Source organism: Electrona antarctica (assembly GCF_951216825.1).
Source record: "Electrona antarctica genome assembly, chromosome: 11".
Taxonomy (NCBI): domain Eukaryota; kingdom Metazoa; phylum Chordata; class Actinopteri; order Myctophiformes; family Myctophidae; genus Electrona; species Electrona antarctica.
This window is the reverse complement of record NC_136792.1, coordinates 44,690,745-44,715,952: the sequence shown is the minus strand read 5'-3', so window position 1 is coordinate 44,715,952 and position 25,208 is coordinate 44,690,745. Positions and strand designations below refer to the sequence as shown.

Here is a 25,208-nt window from a genome sequence, read left to right as displayed (position 1 = left end):
ATTTCCTACACCAGAGAACTGGTGTGGCCAATCGGGACACGGTATGCAATATGGGCGGGCTTTGGTACAGTGACGTTCAATGCTTGAGACCTTTGACTGACAGTAGCTCTGACCAATTGCGTCAAAGAGAAAATGTTTGAACCCACCCCCCGGGAAACAAGATCCATACACAGCATCTCCAGACTCAAATACCACACGACAGTGTGATTTGAGTCTGGCTTATTAGCCAGGCTAGGACCCTTCCACCTCTAGCAGTCTCGCGTAGCCAGACAACTATGTTCCACAATCTCCGAATGCTACGTATGTAGAGTCTGGAGGAACTACAGCTCCCGAGAGCCGAGTAACGGAAGCCGTCTCCACTGCTGCTCAGACCGGATAAGATATTCGACCAGTTCACGATGCGGTGCTCATGGGACTGTAATGTGTTTAGTGCCGTTGCAAACACAAACCGAGGCGGGAGCATAGACTCATACGAGCGGGAGATTCATGTTATTCGTGCATGGATAGTTTAAACCATTTTGACCTGAGATCAGATTCTAAAAATGTCTTCTACATCCTATGAGCTTGTAGATCTGCTATTTTTCAATAGCTAAAGCATAACATAATGCTAACACCAAAAGGGGTTCCCGCCCAAAATGGGTTAACACAGAAAAGTATCATGGAATTGAAAAAATAAATAACGCCAAAAACGAACTAGCCGTCTCAGCCTCAACAATCAGCACGCTGTTTTGCTTCGAGTAGGACTTGTTTTTAGCCACTGCACCAAGTGAGGGGATGCGTCACATCCGCTTTATCGCTTACTCGCGGAAAGAGCTTCCGTTCTCCAGACTGTATGACGGAAGCATTTGAAAATTGCGAGAGGCAAACGGTCTGGCCATGCGAGACTATTCCATGTCTGGACCCTAGAGCTAATCCTTCCTCAAAGCGACAGAAGGGACATAAATGTACATAGAAAAATGCAAACAAAAAGCACTTCCCAGGTCAAAGAAAAGCATGAGGACAAAAAGGAGTACTGTTATACGCATGCAGTTGAAAGAGATGCAAAACCACAGAATGTGAGCTCGCTGGTCCGGGAGGTCAGTCGAATGAAGTTCAAAGTGCCGAGGAGCGTCGTGGCCGAGTATTTGTGGCACAAAGTGAATGAGGAGCGAGCGGACGGACCACTGTCCGAGGCGTGTATTCTTTTTTTTGTTTTGTTTTTAAGAATGTCTTGCATTATTATCACGTGTTGGTCTCTTATAGACCCCGACAATCAAGCGTCAAAAGTGATACGGTGCGCACTGAAGACAATCTAGAGGTGATACTGAACAAGTTTAAGACAACGAAGAATGTTTTGTGTGATTTTTAAATTTGCCGTTTGTAGATAACTGTAAAATAGTGAATAGGTCAATATTTTTGTAACATAGACATGACTGACTAAATAAATATGCTTGCCTTTTTTGTCGTTTGCCTCCAGTTGTAGTATTGGTGGTTGCCCGATGGACGCTTCCACGTGAGAATTTGATATCATTTTACACATTTGTAAATAAACAACTTCTAAAAAGTACACACTATCCGGTGGTGAGCTTCATGTTATTTTTTCTATATGCCCTTTAAATGTATTTATTTAAAGACAGAGTGCCGTAACCTCCCCCCCCCCCAAAAAAAAAGAACTAGGAGGAAGAATGTTTTTCATGTTTTTATGTGGCCACACCCACCAGTTCATCAAGTATAGAGACACACAGGGACTACAAATGTCACACCCCCAAATGAGACCACACTGCAGGCCAGCCCATAGAAGTCCATTGAAATTCAACTGTAGTTACTACTACTTTTAAAATAATACGAACTGAACTGAAATCAACATATCTTGTTTTCTCAATAGAGGATGTATTTCACATTTAATTTACCACTTCAATGAGTTATCCATAATGTTAACAGAGCAGAGGGGAGACTGCAGACAGTCTTTACGAGGCTACGAGCGCAGACTTTAAGAGTGGAATTCTCAATAATACATCCTGATCCCGACTGACTGTTCATATGTTTTGAACATGTCACTGGTTTATATGTTCTACCTACCGCGGAGCTCCGACGGTGTGTTTTCCCGTTGGCTGAATAGTTGGGAAAATAACCCAGCTAAATGAAGGAGTGACATATCCTGACATTTTCAACAACCTAGTGAATTCTCCAGAGGAGTATGAATTAGTCTTGCAAGATGCCGTTTGGACAAATGCTAAATACATAACGAAACACAACACATATATCTGGGTATTGAAAACCTCAAGGGATGCGACCGTGACGTATATACCGTGCGACCACGGAGTATATTATAGTGCATTGTGGGTTGTATATTGAGATGGCAGGTATGTGACATTAAAAATGACAAATCAAACATATGGGACACTTTATTAGAACACGAAAAAAGAAATCGCTACAGCCTCAGTAATGGATCAGTGAAATTAGGGTATTTTATGATGCCTCTCATAGGGATTGCATTGACAGCTGCAGTACACTGTTCTAACGGACCTGAAGTGGGGCCGCCGTCTCATTTGGGGGCGTGAAATTTGTAGTCCCCGTGTGTCACCTACCTCCCACCTGAACTTAAACCTCGCCCACAGCTGTGTTGGGTGATAATGGGGGAGGGGTTAGAATTATGATGTCCCTAAAGTTGTGTATTTCGATTTGGCCTTTTGACTCAAAGGCTTTCCACTTTCAGGAAGAAACCAAAAATACACAGGGAAGACATATTTGAATATTTTAACCACACCTGGCAGGAAGTTATGCGGGAACGAGTACGGAGTATCAAAAAACTACTTTCTGGCCTTGTCAGCCCATAGATACATCCAAACAGAAAAGTCCCAACTGATTGCATTAAACAACGTTAAACAACATTAAACTCATTTTGCCGCTCACTTTATTCATGCGCATACCCTCGACTAGAGTAATGTCAACTCCACAGACACATACAAAACAGAAAAAGTACCAAAAATCACGGCACTCCATCTTTACAACGGGTCCACTCAAATAATTTACTGTCAAACACTAATTAAACATACTGTATATTACACATGATGAGCCGTCCATCACATTTCCACTCGCTAGAACATGTTCGGCTGGGAAAAGAAATCAAACAGAAACCAATTACTGTAGAACACAGAAGCCGTCCAGTCACTTACTCTACTCGACGCTTGATTTATACTGTGGTTGTGAGCCGCCGTTGCACGCCAAAGACAACAGCTCTACAAGCTCTCCCACATACCGCGAATCGACGCGCTGCGAGCTTGTAGATCTCTCCGTTTTCAGTGGGACACGAGCACGTATAGATATCAAAGAGTAAAATCAAGCTTTAGGCTATTCTTGAGTTTGCCTCTACATGGGGATATACTGTGTGTATATATATATAGGTTATGTGATGGTTGTAGCCGCCCGGTGCACTCCTTCCCTTTGATGCACGTGTTCACAATCTCCCACAAGAACTGTGAAGTCGTCCACCCCCCCCTCTTCTCTTCCAAGCCTTACTAACTGCCCGAGGTCTCACATCCTCCGCACTAGTTAGGCAAGTAAGAACACCATCATGGGTGCAGCTGCGGCAACCCCCCCCCCCCCCCCCCCCCGGTTAATTACAGTCTGAATCTGTTGAAACAGATGCAGAAGCCATGAAGGAATCATCAAGGATTCAAGGAAAAGCTGCACAGCACGACTGAAGTGTAAATGGACATAATTTCCCCCCCGTTAAATTAGTTGGGAGACATTTGGATTGGAAGGCGAAGCGACATGAGAGAGAGAGGCATTGAATCTTTCGTTAATTGGAACTCAAGCTTCTCTCCCGCCGCCACGAAGGAGCACATCTTATCTCGAGCCTTCCTCCTCCGCCTATCCACTGCATGAAGTTGTAGACACAACACTGAGGAGTATTGCTCTTAAGTCAAAACACTGCACCAAATGACAGGAAGAACAGATTTGCAACTCTTCCTCCACTCTGATCCGACCAGGAAATAACAATGAACCGCTCGGCCTCATACCCGATACTGAAAATGCTATTTTTAGCAGTGTTATTAGTAGCAGCTGCTGTACTCTGTGTAGGATAAATAAAATCAAATTGTAAAACAAAAAGGAGTCAAGTATTTTGTATAATTATATTGGGGCTGTACATCTGTCAGCTAAACATGTGACTTGGCACACACACTTACAAGCAATAAACACATCCATTATGACTTTTATTTATAATATGACATTGTCGGTTGTCAATCACTAGTGGGTGATGTCATTCCAGATACTCAGGTGAAGGTCGCTTGTCTAAAGTCACTGGCTCCCAAACAGAGGACCGGGAGAGGGACCATTGGTGCCGGAGGGGGGGTCAGAAGGGTCTGAATGTCCCCGCACTATTGGGGGATGCCTAGTCTATTTATTTTAATAGATTAATAGCTAATACAGTATACACAATGTGAGTCATGACTCATTACGTCGTCGTCGTCCCCCACCTCGCAAAACAAATGTCACTGCACTTTTTACGTCCTAACTGTGCCACTGTTTCCTAGATTTTGTTTTTAATTATTAAAAAAAATTATTATTTTGAACTATAAAAGGTTTGGGAACCAATGGTCTAAAGTGGCCTTTTCAGCTACACGCTAGCCATGCTGGACTGGTCCTTGGAGAGTAGCCATTTATCTTTTCACAATTTATTATTAAACATGACGACGGCATCCTTTGTATATTGCTTAATATAAGATCTAACTGAATATCTGACTGATGTGGTGGAATTTCTTCTATCAAGGTCAATAATTGATTTAATTTAACCATATGAACCCTGGCATCCCTATTTTGGGCAAATTCGAAAACAAAAAAGAAGATTAAAAAAACAGTGAAAATAGCTGAGATACAATCCTGTGAAGCGTTGAGAGCTTGTAGGTGAGCTATTTTCGCTATTTGATACACAACAAAGTATATCAGGCTTAGGTGGTTAATACTTTGCCATACATACCTTCTCAACTAGTCACCTTAGGCTTAGAAGGGATGACACTGATGAATTTCTTGACCTTGGTACTCCTTGGCTAACGCAAAGACATTCAGTCAAACAATTTTAACAGTCTCCCCCCCCGGCAGAAAACAATATCTAAACGCCCAATTTAGTTAATTGTCTTAACAGGCAGAGACAAACACAAAAACGCTTCATGATGACCTGAATAATTGGCAGGTTTGGATCATTATCTTCTGAGAAGGTACGTATACAAACATGCACCCTTTAAGTCTTCTTGCTTTGTGCGTACTTTGCTGTGCTGCAACTGCAAGGCTGTTCCGTGTGGAGCCTGGGAGTCCATGTCTCCATGAAGAGTGAATTAACACTTTCAGAGTCCATCAGGAGTGAACAGTCACCTCTCAGGTTTCAGAGTCCATGATGTAAGTCTCAAAGTTTTGCTCGTGCTCAGACACCAGCGCGTCCACCAGTTCTTCCACGGTGGGCCGTCTCTCCAGCATCCCTGCGACACACACAAAAGAAAAACGGGGGATTTTGGGGGAATTATTTTAAATAGAAAACCAAAATTGTCAAAATAAAATAGGCAGCTTGTACAACAAGGCAACATTTTCAGATGATTACCACGGAAGAAAACCTCTTCCGTGGGAATTGGAGGTGCATGTACTGTTTCTTAACACAATTTGTGCCCAAGACATCCACAGACGTCCTGGGAACTATAGGGGAATTATACCACTCATTTTCAACATTGAATTATGTCATTAATATACCTCAGAGTTGTGTGGAAATAAATAAATAGCCTAGAATTGCACTGAAAAGACCACATGACGTGATATGACGTGCTTGGCAAGACAAGCACTTGTGTTCAGTGACCTCACGGTGGCAGCGGTGGCCGAACGGTTTGCGGAGCGGTCTTGATACCGGAAGGTCGCCAGTTCGAATCCCCGGACCGGCACGTTAAAATTACCACCGCTGAAGTGCCCTTGAGCAAGGCATTGAACCCCAACCATGAAATGTTCTATGAGCAGGGCGTGGACTAAGCTCGAGATGCTTGTCATCTCGAGCTTAGTCCACTTACCCTGGGTAAACAAAGAACTTTGCTTTACTTTGCTTTTACGTCGGTGTACTCTTTGGCCTGCAGAGTACACTGGCATGATGTCACTGATCACATGAAGTTCTAGACCTCCACACTCTAAAGTTATGCAAGACACATTCTACCTGCCTGTCTATGACATCAGTCAGTACTGTGATGTCATATTGATGACATCAGATTACTCCATGTATGGGGGTGTGCAGAATAATCAATATTATTGTAGATACGTCTATGCGAACGAATTCCCACTAAGTTGCATTACTCCCTCTGGTCTGCAATACACACGCAGAGTTTGAAGAAATTTGTTCATACTGTATTGGTGGTTAGCACCATGAAAGTAGTGGCAAAAATGCCAAATAGTAATGGAAGTACGGAATGTTATATTTCTTCTTTGAACGTTTACATGTATGTTGTGTATATGTTATGGAATGGAATGTGTATATGTTATGGCACCTACCTACTGTATGTTAGCATTGATCTTTCTCTCTCTCCCCCCCCCCACACCCACCCTTATTGACTATTGCTCTAGAGCTAATATGATTTTGTTGTGTGTGTGTGTGAGCAGCCATGGGAATGTGCATGTGTTTTCAGAGCCTGTCTGCCAGCTCATGCGTGGAGCATTCGCTACGCGCTCGCTTTACAATCCTGCTGCACTCCTGCTTTGAACTCACTTCATTTCCCCTTGTGTGGCTGCCAATGTAAATAGGGCCTCCCCCTCAACTCCCCCCCCCCCCCCCCCCCCCCTCACAGTCTTTCCTGCATGGGTCACCTCCAATACACACACACAGACACACAAAAAAGCATGTCTACGCAGGCACGCATGGATGGAGACCCAAAGAGTTTCACAAAAGAGTTTATAGGAGAGCACACACACACACACACACACACACACACACACACACACACACACACACACACACACACACACACACACACACACACACACACACACACACACACACACACACACACACACACACACACACACACACACACACACACACACACACACACACACACACACAGGACAGACACAGCTGGACACATACAGACACACGGGAAACCCATCTCGCCAAAGCATCCTAGAACTGTCTCTCAGCAGGTTGAAACTGAGACTCTGTTTGGCTTGATCCCGGCCTCCCTCCCACACCAAAGCCTCACAAGACAGACAGAGAGAGAGAGAGCGTGAGAGAGTGAGAGAGCGACAGACAGACAGAGAGGGAGGGACGGTGGTTGGGTGGGGGGTGGCACAGGGCAGGTCTCATTGTCTCTTATTACCTCAACCAGTCGCACCACCCTGCCCCTTGGCAACAAAACCACCCAGCGGCATACAGGGGTCCTCCTGAGCCACACAGCCGCCCGCCACAAGGCCAGTGTGTGGTGGGGGCGAGGGGAACAAAGAGACCACATGAAAAGACCCTGGTTGGTCTCCAGACATTAATGATAGCCGTTATTACAGAGAGGGAGGGGCCTGATGGCAGTGTTGCTGTGTCCACCACTAGCGTACAGTAGAGGGCACGAAGTTGAGACGTCTCTATGTCGTTTACAGATAAATTCATTCAAGACCCGAGACCAGATTCTACAAATGTCTTCTACATTCTGACAGTTCTCTGAAAATCAGTGGTTCTCAAACCTTTTTCATGTCAAGGACCCCAAATGTATTTGTTGTTCCAGGGACCTCCCATAATCAAAGATATGAGTTCAAAACGGTTGATGTGAAAGAATTATGTATTCAAAGATTTGTACACTTTCACGATTTTTCTAAAATAGCAGATCTACAAGCTCATAGTGCGGCACTCAGTGCCGCACTATGAGCTTGTATATCTGCTATTTTTCAATAGTTAAAGTATAATATAATGGTTAAACGCTAAGGCAACACAGACGCGCCCTCAGGTCTAAGGGGGTTAATAGCAGTGGATATCCTGCACCATGATGGGATCAACCTTGCATCTTATGTGAGCCAACGGTGTCTCCACTTTTACTTGGTCATCTCCATTTTCTGATTGTTTAGGCCGGGTGAAGATTGTTTTATTGGCAATATCTGAAAACGTTTATGACATAACTTTTCTCTCAATTTATGTTTCTCATCACGTTTTAAATCAGTTTGATTTGATTGTCGACTCATGCATATGTAAAAGAAAAGTAAATTTAGCTGAACTTCAAAACCCCAATACATATTTCCATGGACGGACACACACACACACACACACACACACACACACACACACACACACACACACACACACACACACACACACACACACACACACACACACACACACACACACACACACACACACACACACACACACACACACACACACACACACACACACACACACACACACACACACACACATCTACATAAAAAGCTAATTTATAAATCTAAATGACATAAACGCACACGTACAGTCAGTGTAAACTATGAAATCACTTCCCTCTCCATTTCAAATATTCTAGCCCTACATGAGCCAGCCCAGGAGAGAGAGCTCTGGGACCAGATCTTTACTCTGGATAAACTGCGTGCTGTCTGCGGCATCACTGGCACTTTCTCTAATGACACCAATTTCCTCCCTGCGTTGTGCATCACCAGGGGATTTGTGGCCTTGCTTGGAGCCCTGCCCGCCTCAGGTCAGTGTGTTAACCCATTGCTTGGAGCCCTGCCCGCCGCAGGTCAGTGTGTTAAACAAGCAAAGCCCAAACATGCCGAGAGAGACCGACAACAGAGAGAAATCCCTTTCGCTTTCTAAAGCGAGGGAGAGAGAGATCAGGGGAGAACAGGGTAAAGAGCATGGGAGGGAGAGAAAGGGGGGGGGGGGGGATGAGGAAGGGCGGGAGAGAGTGAGAGGCGGAAAGAACAAGTTGGAAAGAAGGACGGAATGAAAGAGAGAGAGGATCGTATTGATAGATTTGATACAATAGAGGAAGAGAATCAAGAGTCGTGACAAGAGACTGAAGACTATTAAGACCCGAGGCCGAAATTTAAAAAAAAACATTCTAAATCCTAACAGTTTCCTGTTTCCATGTCATTGGTTGTCAGACGTTTTCATGTCAAGGAGCCCCACAATTATATATATTTCGCCGCCGACCCCATCTGAAAATATTTTGTTCCAGGGACTTCCAGGCACACATTTTCACGATAAAAAAGCAGATCTACAAGCTCATTGCGTGGCACAGAGTGCCGCGCTATGAGCTTGTATATCTGATATTTTTCAATAGTTAAAGGGGCATTCCACTCATTTTCAACATTTTACTATGTCATTAATATACCTTAGAGCTGTTGTGTGGAAATAATAAAAAGGTCCCCCCATTCTGTGTTTCCTAGAACTGGAGGTCTGAAAAAAATCATTAACATGGTGAATCACATCTTGATGTCATCAAGATGTGTTTCACCATGTTAATGATTTTTTTGTTAATGATTTTTCTAGGAAACAGAGAACAGATGGACTTTTTTATTATTTCCACACAACACCTCTAAGGTATATTAATGACATAGTAAAATGTCGAAAATGAGTGGTATTCCCCTTTAAGTTTAAAATAATGTTCAAAGTGGTTAAAAGCCAAGGTGACACATGCATTCGAGGTCTTAATGCGGTAAAACGCCTGAGTTACAAATTCATATCTTCAATTGCAGTGGTTCTCAACCTTTTTCAGGCCGTGAACGCACAAAATACAATCCTATTTGACCTTGGGACCCCCAACCCGACAGGCACTTGGAATTGTAGGAGTCAGGCATTGGGTTTTGTTCAACTCGGTTCCACAGATACATATTGTGGAAAACAACAGATCTTTGTGAGATTGCAGATCTGCCGTTTTCACAATATTTGCCTCTAATATTCTTTGACCAATGTTTGACCAGTTTTTATAGTATTGTTTGTCGATTACTTTTGATGCATTTCTTTTTCATCTTGAAGGTATTTTCAACACCTTTTGGTGTTTTAAGCATTACGTTATACTTTAGCTATTGAAAAATAGCAGATCTACAAGCTCATAGCGCGCCACCGAGTGGCGCGCTACGAGCTTGTAGGTCTGCTATTTTTGAAAAATCGTGAAAATGCGGCACAAATCTTTGAAAATGTAACATATATTCTTTCAGAAGACTTTTTTTAAATTTCGATGTCAGGCCTAAATGGGTCCCGACCCACAGGTTGAGAACCACTGATCTATTGTTTAGAGTTAACAACACGACAAGCTGAGAGAAAGTAAGAGGAAGTGAAAGACTGAACGAAAGACTCAGACAGACAAGACAGAGAAAGTGGGACTGAGTGAGTGACGACCCGCCCCAGCCATTGAAGAGGCCAGTCAGGTAAACAACAGAGCCTATCATCACCACCAGCTCGGGGTGTCAGCACCTGTGCTCGCCTCTCACGTGACCGGCGCTAGCTGAGGAGGAGACTCCACAATAAAGCAACCCTTATACTTCTTTCCCAGCCATCCCACCTCTCTGGGAGAGTTGTGGAGGAATGTACACAGATAACATGAACAAAGCCATAACAAGACTCTCTCTCTCGCTCTCTCCCACTCCACACGCGCGCAGTCGCGCACGCACGAACACACAGCAAAATCGATATCTTGATCTGAGAGGCAGCTTTCATTGACGCACGTAGGGATGGATAGGAGGAGGGGTTAGAAGTAGTGGAGAAGAAACACTACAGCCGTCGCTGTTTTTAGAGTGGTGGTGAATCTAATCGTATCATCTTAAACAATGTTAGGTTTGCTCTGATGAAGGTCTAACAAACAAAAAGCTCAATGTTAAGTCTGACTCTCCGTACATCACAGAACCCTCCAGAAAAACATGGGCAAAAATCCTTGATTATGTGGGCCAAGATTATGAGATGAAATGTGCAGGTTTTATGCAGTGAAATCGCACAAAGTTGTGAAATATGCGAAATGTTGCAAAATATTTGATGTGATTTTATGCAGTGAAATATGCAGGAAGTTGCGAAATATGCAGGTAGTTTGCACGATTATGTGTCCTTTTTGAAAATAATTGACGCCTGTATAATCTGCGCCATTTGGCTGATTATGCTGTACATTATGCGATCGCATAATCACATTTATCTGGAGGGTCTAATTCGATGTTAGTTTTTGCATCAATATGTGAGCAATATCTGTATTATGGGTAGGGATGGGCGTAGATGAGTGGGTAGACCTCAAGTCACCCAGACTGTGTGTTGAAGTTCTAAAGAATGAAATGCTATACAACTTGGAACCAAATTAGATGTTACTTGTCTTGTCTTTTTTTGCTGGCATAAATTTTGATTTATCTTTTCTATAAATATTTCCCTTGGGAGATGGAGCAAGGTTGCAGCGGTATTTCAGCCAAGCATGCACCAAAAATGTTTGGACTTTGACAAAAGCTACATCTTCATTCTTCACAACCAAGGCCAATGAAATGACACGATAATCCTCTGGAAACACATAGACAAATACGAGTAATCACTGAAACCATAACAGAGTCAGTGTTGGTTACACACACAGAGTGAAAACCTGAGTCAAACTGAGTTTAAGCCGTCTTTTGTGTACACTGTGGCAGAGCCTTGCGGATAGTGGATTTACCATAATGAGTCATCTAATCTTTCGAATATGGCATTCTTAATTCATAGCGACAGTGGCACCGAAAAGCAAGGTTCACGGCCACTACATGCGTTTATCCTCGTCCGTGGTGTTTGCCAAGCTGGCAAATCAATGTTGGATAATAGAATGGAAGTCAGAAGACGGAAAACAATAACTTTCCTTCCAGCACCTTAACCCTTTTTGGGGGCGGGACCCCCTTTTGGTGTTAGCATTATGTTATGCTTTAGCTATTGAAAAATAGCAGATCTACAAGCTCATAGCGCGCCACCGAGTGGCGCGCTATGAGCTTGTAGATCTGCTATTTTTGAAAAATCGAAGAATGACGGACATAGAAACATAGCTTTTTCAGAAAACTGTCAGGATGTAGAAGACATTTTCAGAATCTGATCTCAGGTCAAAATTAAGTTAAAGTTAACTTTTTAAATCTGTATTTATCCAGAGGGAAGGCTACGTCGTGGAGCATGAATGCGTTCGTAGCAAACACTGGGTTTTGCGTTCATAGCTGCATGGATGTTTGCCACTGAATGCCTCAAAGACATCCAGTCAGTGGGCAGGTCAGAAAGGAAATGGCTTCTAAATCCAGTTTCTACGTCAGTGGTCCTCAACCCTTTTCATGTCAAGGACCCCCAGAATATTCTGTATTTGGTCGCCGGTCCCATCTGAAAATATGTTGTTCCAGGGACCACCCCAAGAAGCAAAGATTTGAGTAAAACAACGTTCACTCTGAAAGAATATATACGGTATTCAAAGATTTGCGTCACATTTTCACGATTTTTCAGAAAATAGCAGATCTACAAGGTCGGTGCCACGCTATGAGCTTGTAGATCTGCTATTTTTTAATGGCTAAAGTATGACATAATGCAAACAACCAAAACACCAAAAGGGGTTCCCGACGCGTCCTGAATGGGTTAAGACCACCTTAGCAGGACTGTTAATTCTTCATTCTTTTTTATTATATAAAAATCCTAAAACCTAAATCCTAGTCTGAAGACATTATGCAAGCTACTGTAGCAGTTATTCAGTACCATCTGCAGCACTCAGAACGCCCACGCAACCTCAGGTGTGAACTGCCAGCCGTGGAAAGAAAACCACAGCGAAAAAAGTCGTACTGTGCAACACCGATCCGGCGAAGAGGCTGGTAATAGAGGGTATGCGCGTGACATCATCATCAAACCCGGAAGTTATGCAGGAACGCCTACTGAGTGGCAAAAAACTACTTTCTGGCCTTGACAGCCCATACATCCAAACAGAAAGGTCCAATCTGATTGCATTAAACAACGTTAAACAATGTTAAACTCACTTTGCCTGTTGCTTTGCCACTCGATGTGCCATTCACTTTAAACTTGCACATACCCCCTATCCTGACAGCGTGTCGCGGGTGCAAGTCCAGATCCCGACGACCTTTGCTGCATGTCTCCCCCCCCCCCCCCCCCCCACATCTCTCTCCCCATTTCCTGTCAGCCGTACTATATATCTATCAATAAAGGCAAAAACTTTGGCAGCTCGCAGATCCTTCCATTTTTGTCATGCGTAATTAAAGGAGAATTCCATACTAAAAGGCTTTCTTAGCTTTCTTTGTAGTTGTTACGTCCCCACCAAAGAGGTCCAGGTGTTATTTTGTGCAAAAGCTCCTTATTGGCTATTTCCCCTACCATAAGCCCTAAATGAATTGCATTGAATGGGAATTGAATGGGGCTATGGGGTGTTGTGCTAATTCGCTTATTTCCATCGCTCAAATAACCCTAATATCCCAAGCGGCACACTTTACTACTTATTTCGATGGAAATAAGCGAATTGGCACAACACCCCATAGCCCCATTCAATTCAATGCAATTAATTGAGGGCTTATGGTATGGGAAATAGCCAATAAGGAGTTTTTGCACAAAAAAACACCTGGACCTCTATGGTGGGGACGTAACAACTACAAAGAAAGGTAAGAAAGGTAAAAAAGCCTTCTAGCATGGAATTCTCCTGTAATACTTAACAATTACCCATTATGTCTATAACCTGAAAAGGAGCAATTTGCCTGGACAGTTGGAAGTACGTATATCATTTCAAAAGGCTTCTACCCACTGTAGAAGGGAGATCTACTCATCCATCTTGATTCTTAACAGCAGGCAAAGGTTGAAAACCCATTGTGGAACTTGAGATCATGCGTATGAATGGAAGATAATGTTAACAGAATACATAATTGGGATATCGGTTTATGAGATGAAAAAAGGACTGATACTCCGTTACGGCAATGAATGCCTAACAAATTGACAGTGAAGAGAATATTGTATCCACACTTGTCCTATACACTGAATGCACTGAATGTTTGAGCTTGTAAATCTGCCGTTTGTCTATTTCTGAAAATACTTTTTTCACATGGAAATGATTGACGATTATGCAAAAAAATATTTTAATGTAATAATTGTGACGGGCGGCCTAGTCATTATGCCAACCCCTAGAGTTTGATCTGGAGAGGGTTCAGACAACTGGAAGGGGTGTGGAGGAGGAACACGCTATCCCTCCAAGTCCTGCTCCCTGTGCCGCACGCGGGACATATCACCCTCAACTACCGGTATATCTGCCAGACTTAGTATCCCCAACTCCTTGCAATCAGCAGCCAAACCCAGTAGTCTCTTTGAGTGGCACCGCACACGGAAGCCATGGGTGAGTCTTAACCAGCCACGTATGTTTGTCGGACATTACTAACCCTACCCCCTGAACCTAACCCTAAACTCAGTCTTAACCAGCCACGTATGTTTGTCGGACATTACTAACCCTACCCCCTGAACCTAACCCTAAGCTCAGTCTTAACCAGCCACGTATGTATGTCGGACATTACTAACCCTACCCCTGAAACTAAATCAGCCAAAATAAAAACAAAACCCTTAGTCTTTTAGTCCTAGTCTTAGCCAACAAAAATTAACACCGTCATAAAATAAACTAAAACATAATTGCCCAGACTCTTCTTCAACAAACATGGCGAAAGCAAACATTCTTTGTTCTGTACATGTATCTATGCACCATGTCTCTGTACGTGTGTACAGCTGTAATGCACGTAACTCGCCCCACCGACTTCAAATTCGACATGCGCGTTCCAGGACAAATATCCTACGAGTAGGGCAACCAAATGGTCAGTGACGTCCCTGTGTATTAGAATATTATGACAATGCCCAACTCATGTACAAAGAAAGAAAGCCCTCCAGAAGCCCCGCCCAGTAGAGGGGAAGCCTCGCCCCGTCCCCACCCCCTCCCTAGATGTCTGACAGAAGCCCTTGACCCTTGATTTCTCCATTCTGAGCTGAACAGGCACCTGACCAACCAACCAACCTGTAGCAGCTTCTAGGGTGTAGCAACAAGGTTCACCCTCCACCTACAAACACGGCATAGTGTGTTCATTGAACGCCCGGATGCCACATAATATCCATTACATATACGGTAACCAATTTGGTTTTTAAAGCACTTTATGTCTTACTAATGGGGTAACATGCACACGGGTTTATTGGAATTTCTTGTTTGTTTATTTACTTGGGGAGGATTGGTGGAAGATGGCTATCGGTTAAATGAAGGTCCGATAGATGAGAGCTACAGTAACAGCTCTGAGGCCATGCTAATGACTGCTAACAGCTCTGGGCCTATGCTAATGACTGCTAACAGCTCTGAGCCCATGCTAATGACTGCTCCAGGGACTGCAGCTCAGGCGGCCTTGCCTGCTTTTGCAGCTATCAAGCGTTATCAAGAATCTCAGCTGTAGTAGCAGCAACCTGATGAATCAACTCGGCCCTTTAGGACATTTAAGGCATAAGGAAGTTGAAAGGGATCATCTGGCCAGACGTCAGCATTTTGAGCATAGACATATATAAAGGCTAGAAGGCGCAATGCAGATTTATTAACGGTTTGGTTTATTACAAACATTATCAACGTGGCCATGATTCAAATCAGGATGCTTATCTGCTTAATGTTATTTTTTATATGACAGTCCATTATAAGTATTGCTGACGTCTCTGACATTTATAACAAACCAAACGGCTTGGAAATCGGTTGAAAATGGAGCATGTTATGGTTATTTACTAAGTACATAGACAATGTTATGAGTGGGCGAGCTCGCTGAAGCAAGATGGCCGCCATGTGGCGATGTCGCTCTCCATTGGCCAGCAGTGCGGGGGGAGTCATCTAGCCTTTCTTACAGTATATATATCTATGATTCTGAGCACTCGTACCCCCAGACCTGCTTTTGACAGCAGAAAATACCTTAAAGTTATTTTGTTTGATTACAAGTAAGACGTGTAAACGCGGGAAGCGAACGAAGCTGTATCGTTCCAATTTCTTCTCTGTATTGTTCCAATTTCAGTTGCCCTCTGGTGGCGGGCGGGTGGTGTTACAGCGTGACACACACACACAGACAGACAGACAGACAGACAGACAGACAGACAGACAGACAGACAGACAGACAGACAGTTTTGGCCAGCTTCTATAGTTAGTGCTCACTTTGTTCGCAATCACTTCGTTTGCAATGACTATGAAAGTTACATGGATACTGTTGTGGCATGATGATTCTTTTTTCTCAAGGCTTAAAACAAGAAAAACTAAAACGGAACAAAGCAAGAAAGACATTACATTAACTTTATCGTTACCAAAAGATGGCCACCAATTTCAATGTTCTGTCGGCACAGTCAGATTTGCTTGACGTGAGACAGCCTTTTGTAAAGAAAGGGCTATTGATCCCAGTAGTGTGAACTGGCATAGCTGGGCTGTGTTCAGTGCTCGCTCGGGGCAGCCACACCCAGTGGATTCCCTCACTGTGACTGGCTGCTGGGATATCCGGGACAAAGACACGCAGGGTTTGACTGGTGGTTGGCCTATTGCTATTGACCGTTGCTTTTGACTGGTGGTTGGCCTGTTGCTATTGCCCATTGCTTTTAGGTTCCTTTACCCATTAAGAGCTGGAACACATTTGTGTCGCTTTAGCTTTTAACCTTTTTTGATGAATTGAACATGGTGGACCCTCTTGTAAACAAGTGTAATGCTTAATTGGGTCGTCCACTCACAGTTAACAGCCTTTGTATTGAGTTTGTGCTTGAAATGTACTGTAATTCTGCAAACTGTTAATACATATTTCAATCAATCAATCAAACCTCTTTTAACCATTATACTAAACTTTAGCTGTTGAAAAATAGCAGATCTACAAGCTCATAGGGCTACGAGCTTGTAGATCTGCTATTTTTGAGAAATCGTGAAAATGTATGCTATTGTTTCAAGGCGAACGTTCTTATCTTTGCTTCTGGGGGGTCCTGGAACAAAAGATTTTGAGACGGGGGTCGGCAGGACTTTTTGCAGTCCTTGACATAAAAAAAAAAGGTTGAGAACCACCGATATAGAAAACAGGTATTATTCAGAAAACCGTCAGGATTTAAGAAGACATTTGTAGAATCAACCTCAAGGTCTAAATGTGTTAAACCAAGCAGCGTGTAAGTGTGTTGTAATAAGCTACGCAATGATTGTAGCCTCAACATTTTTATAATAAAAGCTCTAGCTGCATAAATAATATTGAGGTTTGATTACATATTTTGTATGGCTTCAAAATATAAGCAGCTGGGGTGCCTTTATCAGGCCGGGTAATATTATACATATAATCCATAATCATGAACTTGAACATAGATTTCTAGTAGCAGCAGCTCCTGCTCCAAACCATTCGAGACATGTCATGGTGTGTAAAGTAATTATCTCCTGACGTCTAACCCGCAGGCAAACCATCCTCTCCCTGCCTCTGTAATTATGTCTTTGAAGTTGGGAAAGCCTTGCTTTTTTTTGTGTCTGGAAATGGTGTTTTAGAATGGCAAAAAAAGCAAACATGACAAGGGTGATGACAGTGAGTCTACTGGGCAGATATCATGGGAGGGAGCTGTAGTGTGGCTTCTCGTAAACAAAATTACACCACAGCTGTGGTCATCGTTTACTTATTTTGCTTATTGGAGTGTGTGACTGTGTGTAAGTGCGAAGGATAAATACAATTTAACCTTCTCATCCAACTACAGTATACTGTAGGCTGACCAGCAGGAATGTAGTGAAGGGCAAACATCTAAAACGGTAAGCTTATAGAATAGAATGCCTATTTTCGCTATACTTTTGCATGACACTATGATACGACAGAAGTACAGTCAGTACAAGCTGCTTTGCCAGAGGCAACAACAAGGGCCTTGGCTACCTCATGATGAAAGAGAACCAACCCAAGTGGATCCATTATCCCACTGCACGGTGTGGTTCCTGATCCGTGCTGGGCAGTGCATGCAGGGGGCTATGGGAACAGGTTAGCCCATGAAAGCCCCTCTCTGTAGCAGCCGCGGCCTGGGGGCTGATATCATGGGCTCCACACAACACAGAGCCCCCAGTCAGCGAGCGTGTCCCCCTCAGTCGATCACCTTTCACTCTCTCCTCCTTCTCCACACTTTTTCCTTCCTCTCTTGTTTCTCTCTCTTTTCTAGTCCCTCTCTCAGCCGTTCTCTCGGTCTCCCTTTCTTTCTCGGTCTCCCTTTCTTTCTCGGTCTCCCTTTCTTTCTCGGTCTCCCTTTCTTTCTCGGTCTCCCTTTCTTTCTCGGTCTCACTTTCCGCCACTCTACTGCTGCCCGCTTGAGTGTTACTTTAACTGCAAGAGTGCAAAAATGTACCATATTGGAGCCATTTTTACATTAACACTCCATTGTACATGGCAGGGTTTACTTTTCAGCACCGAGTTTGTCTGGGAAACATCCACCAGTGGGCAGGGAGCCATGCAGATAAAAGAGGCTGGCCTCCGATTAGCTTCGCCGGCCCTGCTCTCTGGTGAAACCTCACCTGGTGAAACAAGGAGGTGGAGGAAACATTACACAGCGTCATCCACGAGGGGCTTTGTTTGAAAGGTTTTTATGCGTAACGGGGTCGAGTCTGGATTCTGTATTTGGGGGGGGTGCTTCTTATAGCCTCCTGGCTTAAGTAAAGCCAAGCATCCAATGATGTAAAAACTCGATTCTTGGCTCATTCGCTTCATTCTCTTCCTTCCCCATTCCCCAACGGGCGTTCAGGACGGCCAGCTATGAACTTCTCAACCGCTTAGAAAACAATAGTGAACTGCTCTAAATGTTTCAACACATGCGCTCACCGTTTAGTTTTATGACCGTGACTTATGCAATCATTATGATGCGTTAAATCACAAGGACAGATGTAGCCATCATAAATGCAGAGGAGGCTATTTGACAGCCAAGCCAACTCCCTCAAGAGTCCCAACTGGCTCCAACATTTTGAAAAAAATGCAATACTGCCCAGTCCCTTCAAATGCCTGTGATACAGATGAAGGTGCTTAACGTAATGCTAGACACTGCATTGGTTGCTAATCATTTAGCTGGGTGCTATACTAAACTCAATTGTTTGAGTATAGAGCGTCGCAGTCCGGCCCCCTTTCATGACGACGCCAGGCCCAGGAAATAATTCCCAATGCATTTTCCCCATAGACATTTCAAAAAGTATTTATTTACCTTTTTAAGCGTCGTACGAGGCCAACTCGAGTCGTGACAAATCATGACAACACACAATATTTTGGACCAAACAAATAATTACAAAGAAGAAAAACAACAACTTTCTAATTATTTGTTCGGCCTAAAACTGTGTGTTTATTGTCATGATTTGTCACGACAAGAGTTAGCTTTGTCCGCGGCATAAACGTCTTTAAATACTTTTTGAAAAGTCTATGAGGGAAATGAACGGGGAATTATTTTCCGGGTCTCTCGAGGGGGCGGGACTGCGACGCTCTATAGAACATTCATCACAACCATGTGCTTCCATGTGGAACATAAAAGAGGAATCATTCCCCAATGGATGTCTTCAGAAGATATGCCACATCTTTAGGCAAGGAGGGCCTGCACAAAATCACAAACTGTCAGACTCACAACCCGGACATGTCCTCAGAATGTACCTCGGCCGCATTCCTAAAGTAGCCTCGAGATGGACCCCACATGGAAGGAGGAAACAAGTGAGGCCAAAAACAACCTGTCGGAGAACTGTGACCTCATAAATGAAAAAGGGCAAACGTAACTCAGGGCAAGGCACAGCATGCTGCACAGGATATGACCAGATGGAAGCAGACCGTCACACACAGCCTTGTGTTCCATGAATGGGACATTTAAACAGTTAAGTGTTCACACAAGAATTATAATCATCGGTTTAGATGTCAAACTAGGGGGTTTTCATGATGCTGAATCCATTCCAAGCATTAGTTTTGCAAAAACCCAGTGGGCATGGCCTTGGGCATGGCCGTTTTAAGCCCAATGAGTGTTTTTTTGCAAAACTAATGCTTGGAATGGATTCAGCATCATGAAAACCCCCTAGTTTGACATATCACATGCTAGATAAAGAATGATGACATTTTGAATATTTTGCCTTCTATATGTTGTTAATGGTATGGTCACATATTATGCCAATTATGAAAATTGCTCAACATATGCAAGTTAGCATCCGGCCGTTTCTACATGCTGGGGACCCATACTAAACATTTCTAACATAAAACGTTGGTGTACTCAACATGTCTGGGTTCACTTTTTGGCTACTAGGCTTATAAGTCTCTAGCAGTGTTGCATGCTCGTTCACTGTTTTTCAAAGTGACCTCCGGGCAGACTGCATTTTATAACACAATTAGTTCTACAGGTTGCTTCATGCTAATATGGGGCGCAACACTACCTTGAGGTGCTGAAATGCATTGCTTAGTGACAACTTAACTGGCCTATACACAACAGAGAAGTGATTTCTTTTTTTTTTTTTTTTACTTATAATTTGTATCCCACGATTTTGTAACCCATTTTTCACCCCTGTGTCAATTATCTAATGTGATCCTGGGTTCTACCACACCCTCCGCCAACCTAGTCCCCATATATGGGGGACATGGGGAGAGCAACGGACTTGAACTCATGCTTCCTTCATGCCCGAGTGTCCAAGGGGGGAGTTTCCCTGGTTGGACGTAGCGCGTGGAAGGAACACGTTATTCCAACCAGTTCCTTTCCCCTCCATCAGGCGCCCCGGCTGGCCAGAGACCAGCATTACTGCATGTTTTTTGTGAGGGTACCTACCCTAGGCCTAGGGGACATGGGGAGAACATGCTAACTCCACACAGAAAGGCCCTTTCGCCAACCCAGGCTCGGGTATGGGCACTGATGACGCGGAGGAGGAAACACGCGGCACCCAGGACCTTCTAGCTGTGAGGCGACAGCACTATACCAACTGTGCCACCGTGCCCTGAAGTGATTTTAATGTTACCTTCATCCTGTGCGATGTATCCAAAGTACCAGTATATGTATTAAATAAACAATGTTGCTGGCCTCCACTAAATGTAATAATATTAATCAAAACAAGCGGCACCTTAATAAGGGGGAAATGATACCTCTGCATTCTACAGGTGACTTTCATTTTAGTTTTTAGTGCCTTGTCTTTTAAAATAAACAAAATGCTTTGATGTGAAACCATAGCTGCTAATGAGACATGTAAGGAAACCACATGACAGTCTGGAAAACACGTTCCAGACATTGGACGTCATCTGTATTAAGTTGGCTTTCATTGCGGTGTTCAAAGGTCTGCATGATACAATATGACAGTGTTCAAGGCTCTGTTCATATGCACTGCAAAATATTACATTTATATGAACCACACAGTGAAAATATAAAAATAAAAAAATTGAAAACGATGCAAGTTGGGAATGCATGCACTACGCAGCCATGCAATAACCCGCGGCCGCGGGCACCGGCAGATATACCACCATACATGATCACCACATGTTCACAGGATGCCAAAATTAAATATACCAGAAAATTGCCAGCATTATAGGCAAGTGTGAATGGGCTTAAATATGTATTGGTTATAGTATCCAGTACTCTATAGCAATAAGGGTCACCTAGTTCTCCAGCAATGAAGGTGGCTGTAAACAATAGAAGTAAGGTGCTTCTGACCTGCAACATTATATGGGCTGCGAGTATGGACTCACAGAGCCCTTGTATCTATACTGACAATCTACGGTTTTAAGTTATATGTCGTAAATAGGGATGTCCCGATCACGTTTTTTGCTACCGATATATATACATCCAAACAGAAAATTCCTATTTGGGCACCGCACGTACAATCATGGGACAGGACAGAAAAAGAACATCTGTCATCTACAGAAATGTAATAGCTATTCTACAAAAAACAGGTCTCCGTTAGAACAGCGACTTCAAAGCAAAAGGATCTTAAAAACAGATACCTAAACTACAGATGTAATGACAGGGACAGGGAGCCTGTTTTGCTGCTTGCTGGTTGTAATTTCAGAGTACCAGGAACAGACGCGGCCGGTCGGTGCTGTCAGGACAACAATACGATCAAAGAGGAGGCGGATGTGACTGAGAGACTGGAGGTGTAAAGGAATGGTGAGAAGATGGAATTGGAGGAGGGGGAGAAAGAGGGGAGGTCAGCGGGGGGAAGACGTGGATAGGGTGGGTGGTGGAAGAAGATGCAGAGATGGATCCATCTTTTGCCCGCAAGCAGTTGCACTAGCCTCAACGACCTTACAGGCGCATACAAAGGCTAAAGTTACGTGACTTAGATGTATGTAGACATAGCACTCTATAGCGATTCATAGCTTACTTATGAACCTTGATGACTATTTTGATATATTTGATGTATTACCATGTGTTGTTCTTGCTTACTGTAAGTCGCTCTCAATTAACCCATTCTGGGCGGGAACCCCTTTTGGTGTTAGCATTATGTTATGCTTTAGCTATTGAAAAATAGCAGATCTACAAGCTCACGAGCTTGTAGGTCTGCTATTCTTTTTAAATCGAAGAATCAAGAGTCAGGATGTAGAAGACATTTTTTAGAATCTGATCTCAGGTCAAAATGGGTTAAGAGCGTCTGCTAAATGCCTAAATTGTAAAAAGACAAAAAAGACAAAATAATTGATGCGGGAAGGTGAGGGAGGAGGATGGGGGTTTGTGAGAGGTGAAGGAAAAGATGTAGAAGGGTAGTGATTGAAGCCAGTGGCGAACCTGCAGGACAGATTTAACCCATTTTGACCTGAGATCAGATTCTAAAAATGTCTTCTACATCCTGACAGTTTTCTGAAAAAGCTATGTTTCTATGTCAGTCGTTCTTTGATTTTTCAAAAATAGCAGACCTACAAGTTCATAGCGCGCCACTCGGTGGCGTGCTATGAGCTTGTAGATCTGCTATTTTTCAATAGCTAAAGCATAACGTTTATTCCCGCCCAAAATGGGTTAAAGTACACCTGATACCAGCCCTCTCTCACCGTCTCTCATCTTCCCCGCCTCTCACTCTCACCCTCTTTTATTATGTTCTCTCTCTCGTCTCCTGCTTTGGCCATCGTGCTGCTATCTGTTGTCGTCATGTCCAAGCATGCTACTGAAGCGCTGCCCGAGGGAGGGGGGGGGGGGGGTTATGGGTGAAGGGGAGGGGAGGAAATTATGGGGGGAGGGATGAAAGCAGGAGTAGAGAGGAGGGTGCAGCGCAGCAGGCATCCATCAGCGGCTAAAACAGCCAAACTGCAGTGCTACCGTTTAAAGGAAGGGACCTGGCACTTAAGTTCAAAGGTCGGGCAGCTGGAAGTGACCTTGTGTGACCTCCAGGTCCCAAAGCTGTGTTAAAAAAAACTTTAAAAAAAACTACAAAGTTATCCCAACCAAGTGCGCACGCACGCACGCACGCACGCACGCACGCACGCATGCACGCACGCACACAGTATGACATCAGGGAGCAGGGTCATTGCCGCATTCTTCAGACCATATGGAATAAGGCTGCCATAGGCTTTTGCAGTCTTTTCACAGTTTCCTTTTGTTTGAAATCAAAATGATCAAAACAGTTCATGAGTGAGATGAGTGGTGCTTGCCGCGGAGAACAATATTTAATCATTGACAACTTACTTGTTCCTGTCTCATTGTCCTAACATGCTAACTAACGCCCTGACCATTCGGTATCTGCATAAATCAATGTTAACATTATATTATTTGCATATAGCATTTGACTCCAGCTCAGGCACTGTGACCATCATATGCAGTGTCTGTGATCTCTATAGCAGTGGTTCCTTCCCAAACCAGTGACACACCGTTGTGTATTTTCACTACTAAAATGTATGGAATTTTGAAAAACGTTCTCTGAAATCTTTTGATATAATAATTTAAAACAATTGTAGGAAATGGAAAGTGACATGTCTACTCGCAGTTGCGACCCATAGAAATGTATCCACGACGTAAAATTGGGTCCCCACCCATTGTTTGGGAAATAAGTGCCACACACACAACACATCCCCGACCCCTACCTACCACATTACCAATATGGGCCATGTGTATGGTCTGACAGAGATCGCTTCTAAACAAAGATACAAAACCGTATGAGGCGTGTTAAAGGAGAATTCCATGCTAGAAGGCTTTTTTACCTTTCTTTGTAGTTGTTATTGTCCCCACCAAAGAGGTCCAGGTGTTTTTTTGTGCAAAAACTCCTTATTAGCTATTTCCCCTACCATAAGCCCTCAATGAATTGCATTGAATGGGAATGGGAATTGAATGGGGCTATGGCGTGTTGTGCTAATTCGCTTATTTCCATTGAAATAAGTAGTAAAGTGTGCCGCTTGGGATACTATTTACATTATGAAGAGAGGATATATACAACAAAAGAAAATGTCTGAGCGATGGAAATAAGCAAATTAGCACAACACCCCATAGCCCCATTCAATTCCCATTCAATTCAATTCAATGCAATTCATTTAGGGCTTATGGTAGGGGAAATAGCCAATAAGGAGCTTTTGCACAAAATAAAACCTGGACCTCTTTGGTGGGGACGTAACAACTACAAAGAAAGGTAAGAAAGCCTTTTAGTATGGAATTCTCCTTTAAAATGGTAAATAATATGTTCCATTATGATGAAACCGCCAGCACAGAGCGAGCTGATGGCCTAACCGCAGCAGCTGTGAATACCTGAGTGAAAGAATTATGGCTTGACTAATGGCCTTACAGACACCCGTCTCTCTCTCTTGACTAACTAACAAGTTCCCTTTGGGTGCCGGCATTAGCTTGAAAGGTTAATGGAAGAATTATGGTAAAAACGAAACAACTCCCCATGCACTCCCAAACTGCTAAACTCGAATGAAACCAAAAGAAACGTTTCTTTCATCCTTCTTTTTAACCCATTCTGGGTGGGAACCCCTTTTGGTGTTTTAAACATTATGTTATAATTTAGCTATTGAAAAATAGCAGATCTACAAGCTCATGAGCTTGTAGGTCTGCTATTTTTGAAAAATCGTGAAAATATTTATTTCAGAAAACTGGAGGATTTAGAAGATTGTTTTCAAATTTTGAGGCCTAAATGCATTAAGTAAGCCAGCTGTATACTTCAACATAGATGGTTACTTGTTGTGAGGTAAGTTTTGTTTGCACAAAATCTCACCACTTGAAAGATTAAACCTACCATTATTTGGACACGATCAAATAAAATAAAAGACACCCGATGGGACTAAAAACGCTCCCTTCTGGCTATCGAGGTTGCCAAGACGATTTCAACATCACACAATGGTAATTATAGACGAGCCATTTATTGGCA

The 25,208-nt window shown here is 43.4% G+C and overlaps 1 protein-coding gene across 1 annotated transcript in view; it reads right to left on the bottom strand.

Moving 5' to 3' along the window:
• Nucleotides 1-2,371: 2,371 nt before the first annotated feature.
• The window catches only part of LOC306932518 (mitochondrial intermediate peptidase-like), a 69,334-nt gene continuing 46,497 nt past the window's right edge, over nucleotides 2,372-25,208 (bottom strand). Inside the window, exon 19 of the mRNA XM_079514351.1 lies at nucleotides 2,372-5,456. Within this exon, the coding sequence (XP_079370477.1) occupies nucleotides 5,356-5,456 (101 nt within the window). The 3' untranslated portion in view covers nucleotides 2,372-5,355. The remainder of the gene's footprint in view (nucleotides 5,457-25,208) is intronic.